The sequence below is a fragment of the Notechis scutatus genome, chromosome Z, assembly GCF_049901735.1.
Source record: "Notechis scutatus isolate UNSWTSFEM ecotype Mainland chromosome Z, rNotScu1.2, whole genome shotgun sequence".
NCBI lineage: Eukaryota > Metazoa > Chordata > Lepidosauria > Squamata > Elapidae > Notechis > Notechis scutatus.
In genome coordinates, this window is record NC_142025.1 from 39597284 (window position 1) to 39616376 (window position 19093).

The window sequence follows — 19093 nt, forward strand, 5'->3', positions numbered from 1 at the left end:
TTCAGTAAATCTATTCATAAGTTGTAACAAACAAAAGTATTAAAAATTATAATGACATATTCCTTTAAAAATTGCTAAATGGGCTTCAAAATTATGCCATTGAATATAACATCAAACATAGGCGACATACTTGTTAGCAAAAATGCATAATAGAAAAAATGGATTTAAACTCATGTAAGATTTTTTCAGCCATAGTTCTTATCAATTATTATTTCTGTATAAAACATATCAACATTATATGCTTGGATATTTTGTATTTTCAGAAACTTTTTATATGTTTCAATGAGAGGTGCCCATGATGTAAGCCAAAAAAAAGGTTTGATATGTTATGTGTTTAAAGGTAACCAAATACATTAAAATATTTTCATAGAGTCAGCCTTTGAGACATATGCACTTTCAATAGTTTTAATAATTTTTTGTTTTTTGTTTTTAACAGACATTTTTAATTTTTTTCCTTTTTATTTCAGCAGCATAGACCAAATGTGTCTCTAAGTCAAGTGCTATTCTTCCATTTCCACCCAGCAAATTGTTGGACCTTGTGAAAAATGAAAAACCTTCCACCTGAAAAACAATTTTCAACAAATGCCAACATTATAAACACTGATCTGTCCTAAGGTTATTACACAAGCATGTGTCATCTGATGCTACAATGGGGTGCAAATTATTTCTGTACAATGAATATTCAGATTAGACTTTAATTAAAACAATAAAGTTCTGAAATTACTTTATCATTTGTCTAAGAAATACAAAAACATGTGCTTGGAGAGTAACATATCCTTGTTTGCATATAGGCAAAAGTTCATGGATGTAAGATGTTCTCTATTTTTTCTGCCACCCTTGGTTTAATTGATTGACACAGTACTTTCACATTTAGAGTAGAAAGGTACAAGTTATTAAATGTAGATATATACAGTTTGTCCTTTTTTTTGTTTACATCACAAAAAATAAGGAAACTTTCCAACCTGCTACTTTATGTATATCAACCTCTAAGTTGTATCGTGTTTAATTAAAATTTCAACTTGGATGAGAAATGAAAAAACAATATTCGTGGTTTTTTTTCTTTCTTTCTGCACATTCAATTTCTGGTTCTTTTACTGAAAAGGCTGAAGAACATTTAGATATTCAGTCTGTCCCAACTTGTAAGTTGTGTTTCCACCACAGTCTACATATTGGTATCGTTCCTGAGAAATTTGTTCCGAGTGGCCAAAGTAGGATGTGGTCACAGTCACTCTTTATAACAAAATAGAAAGGGAGAAATGTGTACATATATCATGCATCAGGAAAGATTTTAGAAGAACATATATATTTTTAAAAATAAAAGTTCACAAATGCTAACTTTAAATATTTACTCATAAAATATAATAGCTAATATCACAAATATTGACATAAACTCTATTTTACGACCTTAGTATAGTGAAACACTTATGTTGAATAGAGCAAGACTGCTTTCTTTTTTTAATGATATGGGAAGAAACTGAATTGTATGTAAACAGAAGTTTAGGGATATTAGAGAATAAAGCTTAAGAAATAAAGATTATTTCCTTAATTCTGTTGCTCCAAAATGCAACCATATTTTTCTCATCTCTAAAATTTCCTGCTCAGAAGAGGAAGAAAAAAACCTTATGAGATAAATAGGGTTTGCAATATTAGTGGCCAATTCAGAGCTTCTATAACTTCACTGGGTGACATTCAGCCTGTCATTAATCCTTCAGGTTAACCTAGTTTCCAGCTGTTGCATGTATAATACAATACTAGAGTGCAGAGACAACAGGAAGAATTCAATGGCTGCATGAACATTTAATATATGTGGCTATTTTAATGATTTAGAGAGATGCTTCATTACATTAGATGTTGTGAAGCATCTTTGTTTTTACTATTTTATAAGAGCTAACCCACCCACTCCCCCAATCATGTGTAATGCATGCATCTTTTGTAATTGTTGTAGTTGTTAGCATTAAACTGCCACTAATTTCCTCAAGCAAGAAAAATGGTTTATTCATTTTGATGTAGCTATTTTTGGCATGTCCTCTATTTCATTCAGCACATTTGTTATTATATGACAGGTTAAGAAATCATACTTAAAATTTGAAAAGTATTTCATAATATTATGATCATTTAACTTGCTTTTGTTACTGGTTCAAAGGAATTATGAAAAGACTTGAGCACAGATCTTACTACCCATGCTTCACTATGAAAGTATGCGGTCAGGCTTAGTTTTTTGGGGGAAAATAAGGGGAAAAAATTCTGCCTCTGCTACCAGCATCCATCAGTATTCATCAGGCTAGCATCCTGTCAGTGTGTGAGAGAGTTGAGGGCTGTTTGGAAACTGAAGCAGTTTTTGCTGTGTGAGCAAGGACACAGCAAGGAGCCTGGGTGTGATTTAGCTCAACTGTTCTGTACTAAAGCTGCTTGGAGCTATGAAACTAAAACTGAAACTCCTCTCCTCTGCTTGTGTTTTGCATTTGGAACAGATTTCTATTCAGGCGGGGAGGGGGATTTGAACTCTTTAACATCAGAGCGTGTTAATAATATAAGAAATACTAATACTCTGATGGTCATTTCAAAAAATCCTTTCTTAGTGAGCACCTAGAAGCCAAGAGGAACATACGTGCCAAATTTCAAGTTTGTAGGCTTTGTGGTTCTGGAGATTTTGTGTGAGTGGTATTTCGCTTTTATATAGAGAGATTTCTCTTCATGAAAACGGAAAAGAAAGGAATCTTAACCAAATGTTAGGCTCTGGAAAAATATCCTATAGTAATACAGATGTTTTGGAAATTAACTTTTCCCATAAATAAAAATATTGTACATACTTACTGCATCATGACAACTATATTATGCACTTTGATAGAGATTAAAGTACAGAAATCGCTGTAAGAAAAACATTAGTATTAATGCACAATATATTAATTACATATTTGAAAGTTTTCCTAAAATCAATTTCAAATGAACTTCCTTAAATCTATACATATACATACTTGATTTTAGCCAAAAGGTCAATAAGTGATTAACTGTTTACTCAAGCAAACCAACTGCAATAAATTGAAAGTTGACCAGTTTCAGTAATCCATATCTAATACTGTTGTCTAAATTATGTAGTCCAGATTATGACACAATCCTAAACTGCCATTTAGTATAACAAAAAAAGCAATAACACAAAACATGTTCCTTGCAGATGGATTAAAGAGGGAAAACAGAGTTATTCATTAATCAAAGTTTAGGATACTAGCTGTGTTCTTCCTCTGATCAAAAAAGAAAAAGTGAGAAACACATTAAAAAATTTTTTCTCTGTGCTATATCAATCCCAATCTTTCAAACATCAATGCAGCATTTCAATGCAGTGCTAGTAATCAGATCTTGAATCCTTTAGGGTACACAGCACCAAGAATGATAAGAAAGTAATATTTAGAAAAGCATAAATCATGCTAGAAAGCCTGTGTTCCAGGCTATTGCAATAGTTTTATTCAAAAAAGAGGTATTTAATCTCATCTTGTACACATGTATCAAATTTATTGGCTGCTCATCTTACTGCAGGATAACTCTGGGTGGCTTACAATACTAAACTATACATTGAAACTTAAAGCGCAGAATACTTACTACATGTAACTCATTTCATCTTGTATTATAGTGGGTACCATATAATCAATCTGAAAGGAAACAAGAACAGAAACAGTCAGGATAACTATCTAGAAAACTGCTATCAAATATATGTGATCCTTGCTTAATAACCATTCATTCAGCAATCATTCAAACTCACGATGGCATTGAATAAAAGGGATATATGACTTGTCCTCAGAGTTCTAGGTGTAGCAGCATTCCCATAGTCACCACTGCAATCAGGATGACTGGATCACAATTAAGATATTGCAATGTCCCAAATCCATTTGCCCCCTTATTTGCTGGCTTCCTACATGCAAAGTCAATGGGGAAGCTGGCAGGACTTCTACAAATGGCAACTATGTGATGTCTTCGCTTAATGACCTGCAGTGATTTGTGATGGCAACTGGAAAGTGCTGGAACTGCTATCACTAAGCAATGCAGTCACATGACATCAGTTTACAATCGTGTCACTTAGCAATGGAAATTCAGATCCTAATTGCTGTTGTTTACTGTAACTACCTATAATTGTGATATACTATGTGATTCCCAGTAATTCTTACCTGTTTCATATCAAGTGGTCCAATGTGGGTATTATTGTTCACTCGTGCCTTTCCAATCACCGTCTTCGCAAACTGTACCTGGGCAGTAATGTTATCAACTTCCACAGAATAATAATTGTTATTGGTTATGTTCAATGTATTCTGCAAAAGAAATAATGCAGGACTCTAGATTAAACAATGCTTTAACACCATCTTAAGCATCAATATAAATCACTGAAGGAAGTGAAAGGTTTTCAGCTAAGATCTTACCGTAATATTTAAATATATTATGCGTCTCTGTGCTTCATAATCAACATATACTGATTTGACTCCAGCATATTGTACATCGACAGATCGAGGAAATAAGAAAAATACTGCCAGTCCAGAAAGTAGTAAGCATCCAATTACAGAAGCAGTCACATAAAGTTTTCTGCAGAGAGAAGAGGCTCTTTTAAAGTCTCGGTGTTTTCTTTATACCCTTCCTTTTCACTGCATGGATTTTTAGTTATTGGACATGTTCCAATCAGTACATATTTCCAGTGTCCATTCTAAGGTTAATCAGATTTTTTTGAAATCTGCCTGCGGACACATGTACATGGGCATGCATGCATTCTTCAATCTGCCTAATCTCTGGGGAATTAATAAGAACAAAGCAAAGTTGCCAAGGCAAGAAGCAATAAGCAGGTACAATCAATATTAACATCGTGCATTCTTTCTCTATAGCATCTAGAATTTTCCCAGCAATCTCCTGGTTTTTAATATTTGGAAAATGAAGGCATCAGTATGGATTAACAAAGATAGAAAAGGTGGAATTCAAGAATGCTGTAACCAATGGTAACCCTCCCACCTCAAACCATAGTAGTGCAACATGACAAAGCTCCAAACCTAATAGGAATTTTTGCTAATAGCAAGCATCAGCAGCTCAAGCAATGCAGCCCAACCCTTTTGTAGGCTATGTTAACATTAACACAAAGCATTTTGATTATTAGTACAGAGCAATATTTTCCAAGGCTAAGAGGCAAGCAGAAAACTATTCATTTAAACCTTCTGATAGATTTATTTAGTCAAAGCTTAGCTTTAAAGGAATTTACCAATATCACATACAGTCATTACTATTGTAACTTACGTTCTTCTTGGCCTGAGTCTCTGATCACTATATGGAATCAAGGCAACAAGCTGATTTTCCTGTCCTGGAATATAATCCAGCATCCTGTCATTTCTACACCCAATTGCTGCTGTTATAAAGCCAGTAAAACATGCCACATGATATGCTGATGAAGCTGAAATTTCTGTAACAAAGGTCTGCATAACATACACATCTACCACAGACTAAATTAAAAAACAATGCTTTTCAAATACAATAAAACTATCAAAAGGTACTGTCACATAAAATATTTTTAGGGGAAACCATTTTATAACAAGCTATGAAATTACACCTTATAAATCACTGCCTTGCAAAGGTTTGCTCAACAGCTACACCCTCTTTTCAGCACCATTAAAATACTGTAATTTTGATAACCATTTGAAAGTTCTTTTAATCAATGCATATTATATGGAGATTAGTACACATCAGTGGAGATTTCACTTAACAATTCTGTTTAGTAATTATTAAAATGTTATGATGGTGCTGAAAAAGTAACTTTATGATCATTGTAGTGTTCCATGGTCATGTGATCACTACTTGGGCACTTCACAGCTGGCTTCTGACAAGCAGTGTCAATGGAGAAGCTAGAATAAAATTGCAAGTAGTAATCACATGATGTCTTAGTCAACGTCGCTTAACAACTCAATTGCTTGTTTCATTATTGCCATAAAACAATACTGAGTATACAGATTAAGCAGCTAATATGTTTAAAGCACCCCTGAACGTACAAGATAATTTCTAATTTTGTTCTGCATGTAGTTCTAGTATAACAGGCTAAGAACATCATGTACATAGAAATAAGTCAAATTCAGGTTCTGAAGACAATAAAGTTTGTGCTCTGTAAAAACTAATACCAAAAACTGAATCTTTTGGAATATTTTAATTTTCTAAAATAGTTATATTGTCTGAAATTTTATAATGAATGTTATTGTATAACTTGTGGTTTTATATATAGAATACAAAAAGAAAATCTAAAGAAATTAAACTGTAAATTTTATACTAATATTATATACAAAGAAAGGCTAGCGACTTGCAAATGAAAGCAACATATATTTACAACTGTAGCTGTCACAGAAATTGCTTCTGACTTTACACTTACCCCGTGGTATTCTCCCAGTGCCCTGACAAGTGGGACATGTGACACTATCTCTTCCTGTAAATTCAACATATGGAAACTGTGACACATCTCCATTTTTTCCATCTTCACTATGAGAGTCTGAGTGCACTAATCCATTTTTCATGTTATCAGAGGTTGAAGCCCCATCATCTTTCAAAGCAGATAAAGGCATGGAAAGAGATTTCCCCATGTCTGTTGACAGAAAAAAGTTAATAAAAGCAAACCGTAGACTCTAAATCCATTTATTGCAGCAGGATTTATTTTGAGAACTATTGATAGAATATTTTGACAACTCCTGCAGAAAGATAATTTCCACCAAGTTGAAAACAAATTAAAAAGTTCAGACTCTTGTTTGTGAAATTGCAACAGGTTGTGACCTGGGAATCTTACCAAGCAAATTAACAAATAAGACCATGAGTTGCAGTGGCGCAATGGTTAAAGCAGGCTACTTCTGTTGACTGCCAGCTGACTGCAGTTTGGCAGTTCAAATCTCATCAGGCTCACGGTTGACTCAGCCTTCCCTCCTTCCGAGGTGGGTAAAATGAGGACCCAAATTGTTGGGGGCAATATGCTGACTCTGTAAACCGCTTAGAGGGATGTAAAGCACTGTGAAGCGATATATAAATCTAAGTGCTATTGTTATTGCTATTTTCTATTATATAAACTTTTTCACTATTGTAGGCATGTTATTGATTCAATATTGCTCATAATGGAAAAAAACAAGTTTTCTATGATTTGCAACCAGTTAGGTTCAAAATTATGACAGACTGCATAAAATCTATTTATTTGAAATATTCCTGGGATTGCAAAACTATTCCCTTGTAAACAACCCAATATTATTAAAAATCATTTGACTTGGGCTATGTTTGCTTCTATATTTTCAAACATGTGTTTTAAATACATTTAATGGCTACAACAAATAACAAATTATGTGGTTATAAGCTGCAGCAGTCTGAAATCCTAAGTTGAAAAAGTATTAATTTATGGTGAATTTCCAAATGAGAACTTTTTAAGTTTCAGGTGCACCTAGGCAGTATCTCTCATTAGTATCTAAAAATAGAAAATAACAAAATATAGAAGCCACCACAATTAAAATACAATTCTGTACTATGGTCTGTGTTTCTGGAGTTATGATGCCTCAAATAAATTAATCACCATTTTTTCCATAATGAATTTTCCATTCTCAGATTCCACAAAATATTATGAATTCAGCCCTGGTTCACAATAGTGTTAAGCATGCATTTTTAGGCAACTGGGATTGTTTCCTGTAGCTCTACTGAGAAAAATAGTTTATATTTGGAAAATACTTCTTTAAATTAAAAAGTGATTATCACTATTGACAATCTTCCCATCAACAGAAACATTAACTGGTATACTTCCCTGAATTCTTCAACATTAATGTAGTAAATTTCAAGGTTACATAACTCCCAAATCCTCACTCTTGAGTATAAATATTAGCATTAAGAGATTTCATACTTCATGCAGGCCTAAATACAAGTTATTTGTTTCACTTGGAAAACTCCTTCAATGTTATTTGTATGCTATGAAAAACGATATACTCTGCTCTGAAATAGCACTCAAAAAAGAACTAAGCAGGAAAGAATTATGACATGATAATAACCTGAAGTTTTGTACTTTTCTCAAGTGTTTTTCCTACAAGACAATCTAGTGGCATCAAAGGAAGTGAACAATACATTTATGGCTTTTGTCGGATGTTAGCCCACAAGATCATGAGCATCAAATTTTCATTTATACCCTGCATTTATTCTTCTGTTCCCTTTTTACCCAGAATTTCTCACCTATAGCTATTGATCTCAAGAGACTGCAAGGGCTGGAGTCTTCCCCTGATTCACCTAAGACAAAGAAAAAAAATTACTGAAGACTTTGCACAAGGCTGAAGCAGCCTGTTTCTTTATAAAGTATATATTGCCCGAGTACATTTATGTTACACTTATACTATATTTAGGTATTCAAGAATACTAATACACAAGTACTATATTAAAGCTATTTATTGGCATCAAAGATTTAGCTATGAAAGCTAGACTTGGTTTGTTCAAGGATTGAGAATTCTAGATAGAAGTTTGCTTTATATACTGCTTCAGCTGCAATAGAAAATTGGTTTACCTTCGCTCAAAAGATCACCATTTCATAGAATAATGCTATAAGATTAGGCAATACCATCAAGGAAGGAAGTGCAGTGCAGTGCAGTGATCACTTCTGCACCAAAGATCATTTCAAAGTATGCCTTAGCTATACAAATATAAAAAGTTAACACAAGGACATAAAACTATAAAGATCCTATTTGAAACACACAAGGCCTCAGGGTAACTGAGGAAACCTAAAAATGAGTTTCGTCTCCCTGTCCCATTGAGATAAATTCTGACAGAATTATCTTCCTATCTACCTATTTTAAGTAATAGAAAGCAATAATGCTTTTATAATCACTATAACTCTACTCTGCAAACCCATAACTCCCTTGTGGTTTATAATCATGATGAAATAATTTTAGGTTTTGAGAATTGTCCTCAGTAGAAAAGAGAGAAGGAATACTTCAGGAACCATGATTTCATAACCCAGTTTACTAAGACCAGCAGATAACTAAATAAACTAAAATTAGAACTATACAAACCTTAGTCTTAACCCCCGCAACTACCCTTCACCAAAGTAAGTCGTCTCTTTGCTACAAAAATCTTCGGATGACAGAGCTTCTTTCAGGCCTAAAGCCGAGCAAGTAACTCTCATTCCAAGTAAACAATACTAAGACGGACTGCTGTGAAAGGAATTCAAGGAACAGGAGCCGGGGAATCAAACAACAAGGGCCCCTTTTCAAAGCCAAGCCATCGCCTTCAGAATTAAATCATCATAGGGGGAAAATGGCAGCAGATGTCGCCTTCGATGCCTTTTTGCGTGATGATGACTCAGAAGTTGCATTCACTGAGGATTATTCCCCAAGGTGTTTGGGCACGCAGGCTCAAATCGCCAAGGTGTTGTTAAGACTTTCCACCCAGCGCACAGCCATTTTTTTTTTTTTTTTTTGTATTATTATGTGCCAGACGGGCTGCTTGCACCCTTGTCCAGCAAGCCACCTTCAACTGGACCGCAGTATCTCTCCGCACTACCCTAAACTGGGATTTCTCCCGACGTCGCGCAGCTCTTTCCCCAATCACCACCATGGCGCGCGCGCCCGTGCGTTGGCACCAGATTCCCCCCGCCCCGCCACTATCGCCAACCAGGCTCATGATTGCGCTCCGAGCAACACGTCGCCGCAGCAAAGCAAGACCTTACCAGCAGCGCGTCAAAACAACACGCTTCCACTGTATTTCCAAGCGTCCAAGATTATTATTATTGCGATGTTTGCTCCGCAGGTTTCCTAGGCTCGGGGCTCACAAACAGCTCTCCATCAAGTTTCACCAGGCGGACAGGAGCGAGCATGCGCAGTGGCAGATTTTGAAGCCCTACACCTTTTTGCCCTTACTTGGGGTCTTTTTTTGGCAGACGGACGTGAAACAAATATAAATACAGTAAAACAAGAAGGGGTGAGGTGGTCCCTGGTTGTGCCATTTACTATTTTACATCAAAACATGGTTTATGCTTGGGGAGAGAAAAGTTGCAAGGTAATGTGAAGCGTGGGCGACAAAGCTGTAACGATGTGAAACAGTCTCAGTCATGGATAACACGGAGCATGCTCAGATTCTCCCTTTGAAGTAGGCTGTCGCTTGGGCGGCAACAAGCTAGGATAAAATGGTCACTGTTCTATTTTTACCCCGTTTCTAACAGCACTATCAAGCACACCGCATTTTCCCCCTTTTACAAAATATGTATTCCGGTCGATAAGAGTCAGCATGTGAAATACAGAAGTCTTCGCCCATTGTGAAACAAACCTCAATATTCTGATTGCAATTACTTTTTGCTGCAAACTCAGGTTTTCTGTGGCTAACATTCTTTTCATCATTTCCAGTTCCATTCAACTATTATATTTCCACGTCCCTTCAAATTAATTCCAGCTTCTCAATGTCTGGTTAAAACTATCTTAGGATCTTTCCTTCAAATATTGGCAGAAGAGCCTTCTGCTCTTCTCTATAGTACTGAGAAAGTGAGGTGCCTATGGAGATTCTCAATCATTCAGGGCATGGTTGTCACAGAGGTGCTTTTCCAAAGGCAACTGGACTTTCTTGTTTTTTTTTTCCTTGAAAACTCAGACTTCTCATTCAAGAAGCTTCTACAGTTCTGAACTGAAGAAACTTCTTGAATGAGAAGAGAAACATTTTAAAGGAACAAACCAAGAAGGTCCAGTTGCCTTTTGGAAAAGCACCTTTGCAAGAAAATGAGATGGGCCTACTGACTTAATCCCAATTAAATAGAAAAAAACCATGGAAACTATACACCAGAGGTGGTATTCAGCAGGTTCTGACCAGTTCTGGAGAACTGGTAGTGGGCATTTTGAGTAGTTGGGAGAACCACCTCTGCCTTCCCCTACCACTCCCACCAAGCCATGCCCACAGAACCAGTAGTAAACATTTTTGAATCCCACTAGTGCTATACACATAAGCTATGATAGATAATGTAGGGTGGGGCTAACCTCTTGGCTTAGTTACAACTTGTCAGACTTGCAGTGTAGACCAAACTGGGAAACAGACTCCATAGGATGAGTAGCAATATATTGTACTGAAATAGGCAACTGTATAGTAACAGAATATTGCAAGTCTGCCACATTTGCCATATTTTTACTTCCCTCTTCCCAAGAGCTAACTAATCTTAGCCTATAATACTTGCCTTCATCATCAGATAAAATAAAAGTATTTCCGGAATCTGATAGCCTGAGCATCTTTTCAAACTTTTTCCAAAATTAGTTGCAGTAGTTTCCTACGTCACTTATTTGTTAACTATCTGCTATGCAACCAGGTGTACCTGCAAGAAAGAAAAAAGTTAGGATTAGAGTGTGAAGCCAAAGCCTCTTTTTATATGCTTCCACGCAGTTAGCGAAGCAGTGACACTTTGATCATCATAACTGCTAATTTGATGTTTCCTGCAGGTGTTCTAAATGAACTGGGCCCACACAGAGATTAGCTGACATTTTAGCCCAGAGGAGGCAGTCTTGTAAATATTAAATTACTTCCCTCCTACTTTTGATTTTCTGTTTCTAGGTAGAACACGGTGTGGCTCTGTAGATTCGAATTTGTCTTTGTATTCAGTTTGGTAAGAAGTAACATTTGTATACATTTCTGAGTATTAAAAGTAGTTTAAGATTTCATGAAACATAATTAAAAAAATTAGATCAATTGAGGTTAAGAGGTATCAGCTTGTTACTAAATTATATAGTACCTATTGAATATTAAAGGACTTATCATCAATAAAGAGTGACTGTGCAAAATTATGCAAATCCCCTCTTCCCTATACACAAATAATGTTTGTACTTGTTGGAAGAAATGTCCATCTGGGTTCAATTCAAATTGAGGAGAAAGACACTGGAAACATGGAGACTGCTTGGAAAGATGGAAAGAACCAACAATTTGGTGGATTTTTTTACAGCCAGATCTTGAGATTGAAAAAAAAGAATAGACAAAATTCTACTGTTCAAGCGGTTGGAAGGCTGAATTAACCAAGTATTAAACCCCTCAATCCTGGTTTAAAGAACATAGATGAATGCATTTTTGTATTCATGTATTTAGAACAGTACAACAACCCAACTACAAGTTCTATTACCATTTTGTATGGACCAGTCACCATGATTCATCAGGTATCTGCTATAGGTATAAAGTTAACCATTTTGTTCTTGCAGGAACCTAATCCTAATACAGAAGAATAATATTGGTGACTGACTTCTATATCCAGGTACCAACATATCACTAGCTTACTTCTTTATTTTCTCCATAAAGTTTTACCAGTGAGGTATGTTTAGCTCTAAATAGTATTTATTTTCTGTTGCAGAGAAATCACTTACACGTCTTAAAAGTGGTTAACTTTATTGATAATTAGTGTTAAGTGGTATATTGTACATTCATTGAGTTATTAATGATTTTGTGAATAATTCTTGCTTGTTAGAAAAAAGTAAAGCTTGTTTTTGTAAAGATATAGCAATGATATAGAATATTAAGGCAAATTAACAATTAACAATAACACAGTCCACTATAACTTTGTCCTTCTATAATCTTGGTAATTTGTATTAAAGTTGTGATGTTGTACATTTTCCCATAAATACATCAAATCACTTGTTGCTGTTAGCCTAGAGAAACAGTGACTTTTCATTCATAACTCTAAAAGCAATGTGATTTGTTTGGATTCAATATATAAATTCAATTGCATTTGATTCAGTAGTCTAGCATAATATGTATGGTGGATTCTTGCATTGAGTTGCAGGGGCTCTTTCTCAAGGAACTAAGAGACAAATCAGGCCTGAATCCCTAGTAGGCAGAAAGAGATCTTCCCTAAAACCTTTACAGGATTTATCTGATAGTTATATGGAGTGTGCTATAGTTTGCCAAGATTCCTATCTGGGGCAAACAGCAATAAAAGAAACTACTCTGTGCTAAAGAATCTCTATACTCACTTTATGGCCTTGATGTTTTTGTTCTTTAATCCAGAGAAATCTACGTAAGCTTTTTTGCCACTCAAGAACAACTGACTTCTTTTATTTACCCTGGGCTTCACATCACAATTATATCATGCAAATTTTATGGGCAGTGACATTGTATGTGCATCATTAATCAAACACATACCTTCTAATTTTATTTAAATATTTATTGCTACTTGACATAGGAAAGCATTAATTACATTGAATTAGCATCAATAACAATTTAAAGAAAGATGGTAGCTAGGGAAGTTGACAACATTTCTAGTACAATTTTATCAAAGTTACTGTCTTCATGATAAATATTAGCAATCACAGAAACATAATGTAAATCCTAATAGTTATTTCTTTAAAGCTTTTAATAAGAACTCTGAGAAATAGTTCTTATTACTTCTCTGGTTGCTTTAGACAGAAATTTTGCTTTCTGACTGATTTACATGCATACAGAACCATGACTGTACTACAAAGGCATAGCAAAACTATCATCAAAAGGCAGGCATTTTTGTGTCATGAAAGAGTAGGAAACTGTTATTTAATTTGTTATAGTTTTATCCAGAATGATGTGTCCCAAGGGCCAACAAAATTTACCCTAATTATCTTGACTGGAGAAGAACATTTGTTAGACTGCTCTAGATTGCAAAAAGCCTAAGAATTTAGCAGTGACAAATTTAGAGATTCTCTTCAGAGATACAAAAGGCTAGAAATGTTTATTTATATAAAAATAAATAAAAATAAAGTGACTGGTGTTATTTATATTATAAGGAGAGCTGCTGTTCTGGCTTTCCTTAGAGCCAAGGAAGATATATATCATCAAGTATTTACAAATGCATGTCAGTTCAGTGAATACACATACATCTGTAGCATAGAGTGGATTGAAAGTACACCATTGTCTTTGTTTCTTAAAGAGTAGACTTTTTCTAGAGATAGGAGAAAAAGTAGGTATGAAACTCTTTTATTTTCCAGAAAGTAAAATGAGTAGATGAATGGACCAAACTTTTATGATCTGTGGTTTCTTTTTTTATATATATAGAGAACCTACTAATTTCTTTTGAACACTTACTTCTGGACCCACAACAACAACATTCTTCTATTCGGCAAATAGTGTGAGACATTTCATCATTTCATTTTGCAAAAGGGGAAGGTAGAATTAGTCAGCAAGCTGCTATAGCACAAAAGAAGGCCTAGATTTTTTTGCTGTCTTAGACAAAAGGCATTGTATATTGCACAAGTCTACCTAAAGTGTGGTCCTTTGAAACAAATAATATAATCAAGTTCCTTCTCTGTACTTACTTGGAGGTAAAAATGCAGCAATAATAAATTAAGTGGCCACCAAGTTGGCATGCTTTCAAGTTAAAATTGACTTTATTAGTCCTTACTTTTATGCTACACAGGCACACATATGAAAATACAATTTGGAGAAATAAACATTCTGGATAATGTAGAACTCTGTGAGTATAAGGTGTCAATTATATACAATAGGTCCTAAATATCTCATATCTGCTGCAGACAAAATAGGAGATATTTGAATGCTTTGTGTTACACAAGATTTCTATTTAAGAGATTCCAAGATCAAAGTCACTTTTAGGGGGAAAAAACTCTTTTATTCAATGTTATTTTACCCATTGATCTGCAAGGAAAAATCCACATTAATTTCTAATGGGCTATTTCTGGACAAAACACGTGTGCCATGGAGCCCTTGAAGAAGTATAATGTTCCATATACTGAAATAATGTCTTAAAAGTTATATATAAGATAAATGTGCCAAAAATCAACCTTATGGCTTAGTCACTATTTACAATGCATAACTACAGTAACTTTTTATATCATGCAGATTCTGCGAAGGCCGTACATGATTTGTATTAGAGCTACAAACAGTTTGCTTCCAATTGTCCTGGAATCTGCATTTTCCCTTCCCAATGATGGCACTTATGTTGACTTTTAGGTGAGCTTTTAATCTTAAATGATATATACCTAAAAAGTAGCTAATTTTTTCGTGCCAATGTCTCTTAGACAATTCCCTACAGCTCAGATACTAATAGTGTAAGTAGTATAAAATAAACATATAGTCTAAATAATGCCTCTTATAGTTTTATTGACAATAATTCAGATGATTGGGATTTTATTTTTCAAATTTCCATCCTAGTCTATGACACTGGTTTTTCCTAATGTGCCTCTACACAGCTGCTAGTCAAGGCTTACCCTTTGTAGCTTTTCTAGTAAGCTTATGGCTACCCACTCACTTTCAGTGACTCTGGGTGGCTTACAAACAATAAAAACCCCAAATAAAAGAATAAAAATAATAATGCTCCACTCCTGGTGACAATGCACAATGAAAGGAACCACTTTATAGGCTCTGTCCCACTCTGGATTCCCCAGGCCCATTGACAGAACTGGTTCTTCAGACCCTTAGAAAAGAGTATCAAAGTCTAATCTTTGCAGAGATGATATTCCAAAGGAATGGAGCTACCTTAGAGAAAGTCCTTCTTTTGGGTTCTACCAATGAGATCAGCCTTCTTTTGGTTTCCACCAGATGGGACCAACATTCCTTGCCTCTCCACTCTAATGTCTCAGGTGGCTGTAACTGGGAAGGGGCAGTTTCTCAGATAACCCTGGCCCAAAGCATTGTACATCTTGCAATTTCTGGTATTTCAGTTGGCTGTCTCTGTAAATAATTGATTTCTGCAAGCATTGTTATTTCTTCTGATAATCTCTGGTTACCACACTACCCACTATGACAAAGAGCTCTCTAAAGAGAGTTAGTTGTTTGGTTCCCTATCTCTCTGTAAACTTTGGAGATGACTGACAAGTGAAAATCAATAATTGTCAATTTTGCATTTGTGTGTCTGCCAGCTTAAATGTACTTCACATTTATTAGTTCATTTGTTTGAGGTTAGCGCCAAGCATTTGTGTCATTTTTTATCAGTCTGTGGCAGCTTGCGGTCAACAATGAAGGATTTTGCTAATGCAATGATCCTATTGGCTCATTTGCAGAACTGAATTTCTCTGAGAAAGAAGAAATGCAAAAAGAAAACAATGGCACAGTTGACCAATAATGAATTAATATAGATCGAACCTTTTATCCAACCAGAAAACCCCATTAGCTTAACCTTATTAAGTATGTAAACTCTGAACACTATATGGAAGGATAGTCTCAAATAATTTAATAGTGATAATCATATGTAAAATACTATCATGGTTCTTTATGAATATGAAAAACATCAGATACTAGATGCAAAAAAAAAAAAAAATCTAGAAAACTGTATTTCCTAAGATCAGACTGAATCTACAAAATCAAAATCAGGCAGATTCCTTATGCAAATTGAGGCACTGAGATAGTTCTACCACTGGGAGACAGCAGCTACTTTCTGGCCATTGCTTCTGAATTATTCACAAGCTACAGAGAATACTAATTCTTTTTTTTCTAGATTGGATTTGTTCATACTAAGTCTCAAGTTCTCAACCTATAGAAAATGATCTTGTTTGAGTCCAGAATTCATTCCAGCATGCTATGTGAATGTAAATGCATTGTTCATATGAATCTTTCAGCCTGGATCTTTTAGCATTTACATCTTTGTTTCTTCAGAGCAGGAAATTTGTTTGGAGTTTGATCCCAAAGTGAGTTGGAAAATAATTGCTTATCCAGATATTTGTTGGTTGACTAATATACATATATAGTTGTTATAAACATACAGTATCAGGTATGATACTACAGTTTTCATACAATTATAGCACCCAATCTTCTTAACCAGGATTCTGAATCCTTTCTTCTAAACTTCATTCTTCATTCCAGGTCTTTAGTCCTTTTGAGTAGGTGGGCAGATCTGAAATGTTAAGATAATAAACAGTTGTTTAAAGAATTTAAACCTCAGACCTTATGCTATAATTTTTATTCAAATCAACAGAGTTGGGAGCAAATGGTTGGAAGCATCTGTAGTTTTCAGTAAGGATAGTTCAGTAGATGGAACTTGAAAAATGTTAGCCACAGTAATCTGGGAAAAATGTAAAGATATAAATCAAAGGTCAGGGCTGCCATTATACATTTTCACCTTCATTGTATATCACATTAATGATACTAGCTGAGGAAAACACAACACATACATTATATTTACTCTAAAATGAATGTTACTGGCTGTGAGGTGGGCAGATAAGCAAGGAAGATGACCATCTGTCCTCATCTTTACAATAGCTGGACAGCAATAAATCAATAGAATACGTCAGTCAGCAAAAGATTGTCTGCATATTGTGGTCTTGTCTAATTCACAAATGATAGTGGGACAAAAGGGAAAATGCTATCTATGTGAAAGAAAAGCTAAGCTTCCCCAAGGAAAATAAAAACTCTTCACTTTAGTTTGTTCCAAGTTAGTGGTTTGTGGACATTAGTGTGATGTCTCAGGACTCCTAATTTGGGTCTGTTGTGAAAATATGATCCATGCTGAGGAGAATAATTCATAGGTAGACTTTCTCCAAATATATTTTAAATACTAAAGGCCATTTTTACTTTATTGTTAGGAAATAACTACAAATAGAATTTATTAGTACTATCCCAAACATGTTTTTTTCAAAAGACAACTGGATTTGTTTTTTCTTGAAGATATTTCGCTTCTCATCTAAGAGGTTTCTTCAGAACTGAGAAGTGAAATGTCTTAAAGAAAAAACAAGAAAGTTATCATAGTGATCTGAAAACTATTACCTGGATGATTAAGAATCTCCATAGACATATATTAAAGCCAGTATATTATGATATTTAAACATCTTTAAAGAGGCTGCATCAAATGATCAACATACTGAATGAGTATGCTTCTACTGTGTCTGCTTATACTATATTCAAAAGTGTATGGAGGATGTCAATGTTCTTAAGACTATAGTTATGTGGACAAATGAAAAACCTTGGATGTCTCAGAAGCAGTTCTCAGAAAATCTATAATTACATGCCTTAATGATTACTGTCCAGTTGCACTCACTTCTATTATGATGAAGTGTTTTGAGAGATTGGTGAAGGACAATATTGTTTCATGCCTTTCCCCTACATTTGATTCATTATGGTTTGCTTATCGGAACCACTCTATGATGATGCACTTTGTGTCCTTCATCCTAGTTTAGTGCACCTGCAGAATACTTATGAGCGAATGCTGTTTGTTGATTTTAATTTTGGCGCTCTACACAATTATTCCTCAGCATTTAGTGAACAAACTGAGCTATTAGGTTTTAATACTTCTTTATGTACCTGGATCACTTGATTTCCTTATTGATAGCCCCCAGTTTGTGTGAATTGGAAGAAAAGTCTCCAATTCCATCTTCTTGAGTATAGGTTGCCCACAGGGCTGCGTTTGGAGTTTGTTACTGTTCACCTGGATGACCCATAATTGCTGTGCCAAGTCTGCTATGAATCATTGTGAAGTATACATATGACATGACATACATGTTCTCTGGGACAACAATGAAGATTCTTATAGGGAGGAAGTGAAGACTCTGGTGGACTAATGCTGTAAAAATAACCTGTTTTTGAATGTTAACAGAACAAAGGAGATCATAGTTGATTTTATAAAGAGTTGGCATAATCATACTCTACTTTGTATCAATGCTCGAGCTGTGGAGTTGGTCAATATTATTAAATATCTGGGGGTACAGAACTAATAATATGACTTGGTCGCTTCATATGTTTAGTGAAATGTGCAAGCCAGCATTTGAATTTCCTGCATTGGATGAGGAGAGCACATCGTTTTCCTTTTGTCCTGGCCACTTTTTACAGAGGCACGATGGACAGTGTTTTAACAAACTGCATCACTGTTTGGTTTGGTGGTAGCAGTCCCTCAGATAGAAGGTCCATACAGAGAGTGGTAAGGACAGCCGAGATTATAGGAAGCCCGCTTCCCATGATTCAGGATACTGCTTATAAGTGCTATATGCTTAGAGCTCAAAGCATTGTTAGAGACCACACCCACCCACTTCATGGTCTGTTACTGTTGCTCCCCTCTAGGGGGAGGTTTTGAAGTATCTATAGCAGGACGACTAGATTCTGTAACAGCTTTGTTCCTGATGCCATCCCTCTTCTAAATTCACAGATTTCTTTTTCTTTTTTTGATAATGTATATATGCATAATGGTTATCTTTTGAGAGCTAAAGGCAAT

The 19093-nt window shown here is 35.1% G+C and overlaps 1 protein-coding gene across 5 annotated transcripts; it reads right to left on the reverse strand.

Annotated features, from left to right (window-relative positions):
- Positions 1–391: 391 nt before the first annotated feature.
- Positions 392–10069, reverse strand: TMEM106B (transmembrane protein 106B). 5 transcript variants are annotated; one of them, XM_026677766.2, is made up of 9 exons: positions 9683–10069; positions 8197–8250; positions 6380–6589; positions 5263–5326; positions 4407–4566; positions 4158–4298; positions 3595–3644; positions 2815–2868; positions 392–1230 (listed from the first exon to the last, which is right to left on the reverse strand). In XM_026677766.2, the coding sequence occupies exons 3-9, from the start codon at positions 6585–6587 to the stop codon at positions 1092–1094; spliced, it is 816 nt and encodes a 271-aa protein (XP_026533551.1). In that variant the 5' UTR covers positions 6588–6589; positions 8197–8250; positions 9683–10069; the 3' UTR covers positions 392–1091. The 5 variants fall into 5 exon arrangements, with proteins under 5 accessions (XP_026533551.1, XP_026533550.1, XP_087801855.1 ...); XM_026677765.2 differs by having other exon boundaries at positions 5263–5371; positions 9683–9836; XM_087945729.1 differs by having other exon boundaries at positions 5263–5425; positions 9683–9836.
- Positions 10070–19093: the final 9024 nt, after the last annotated feature.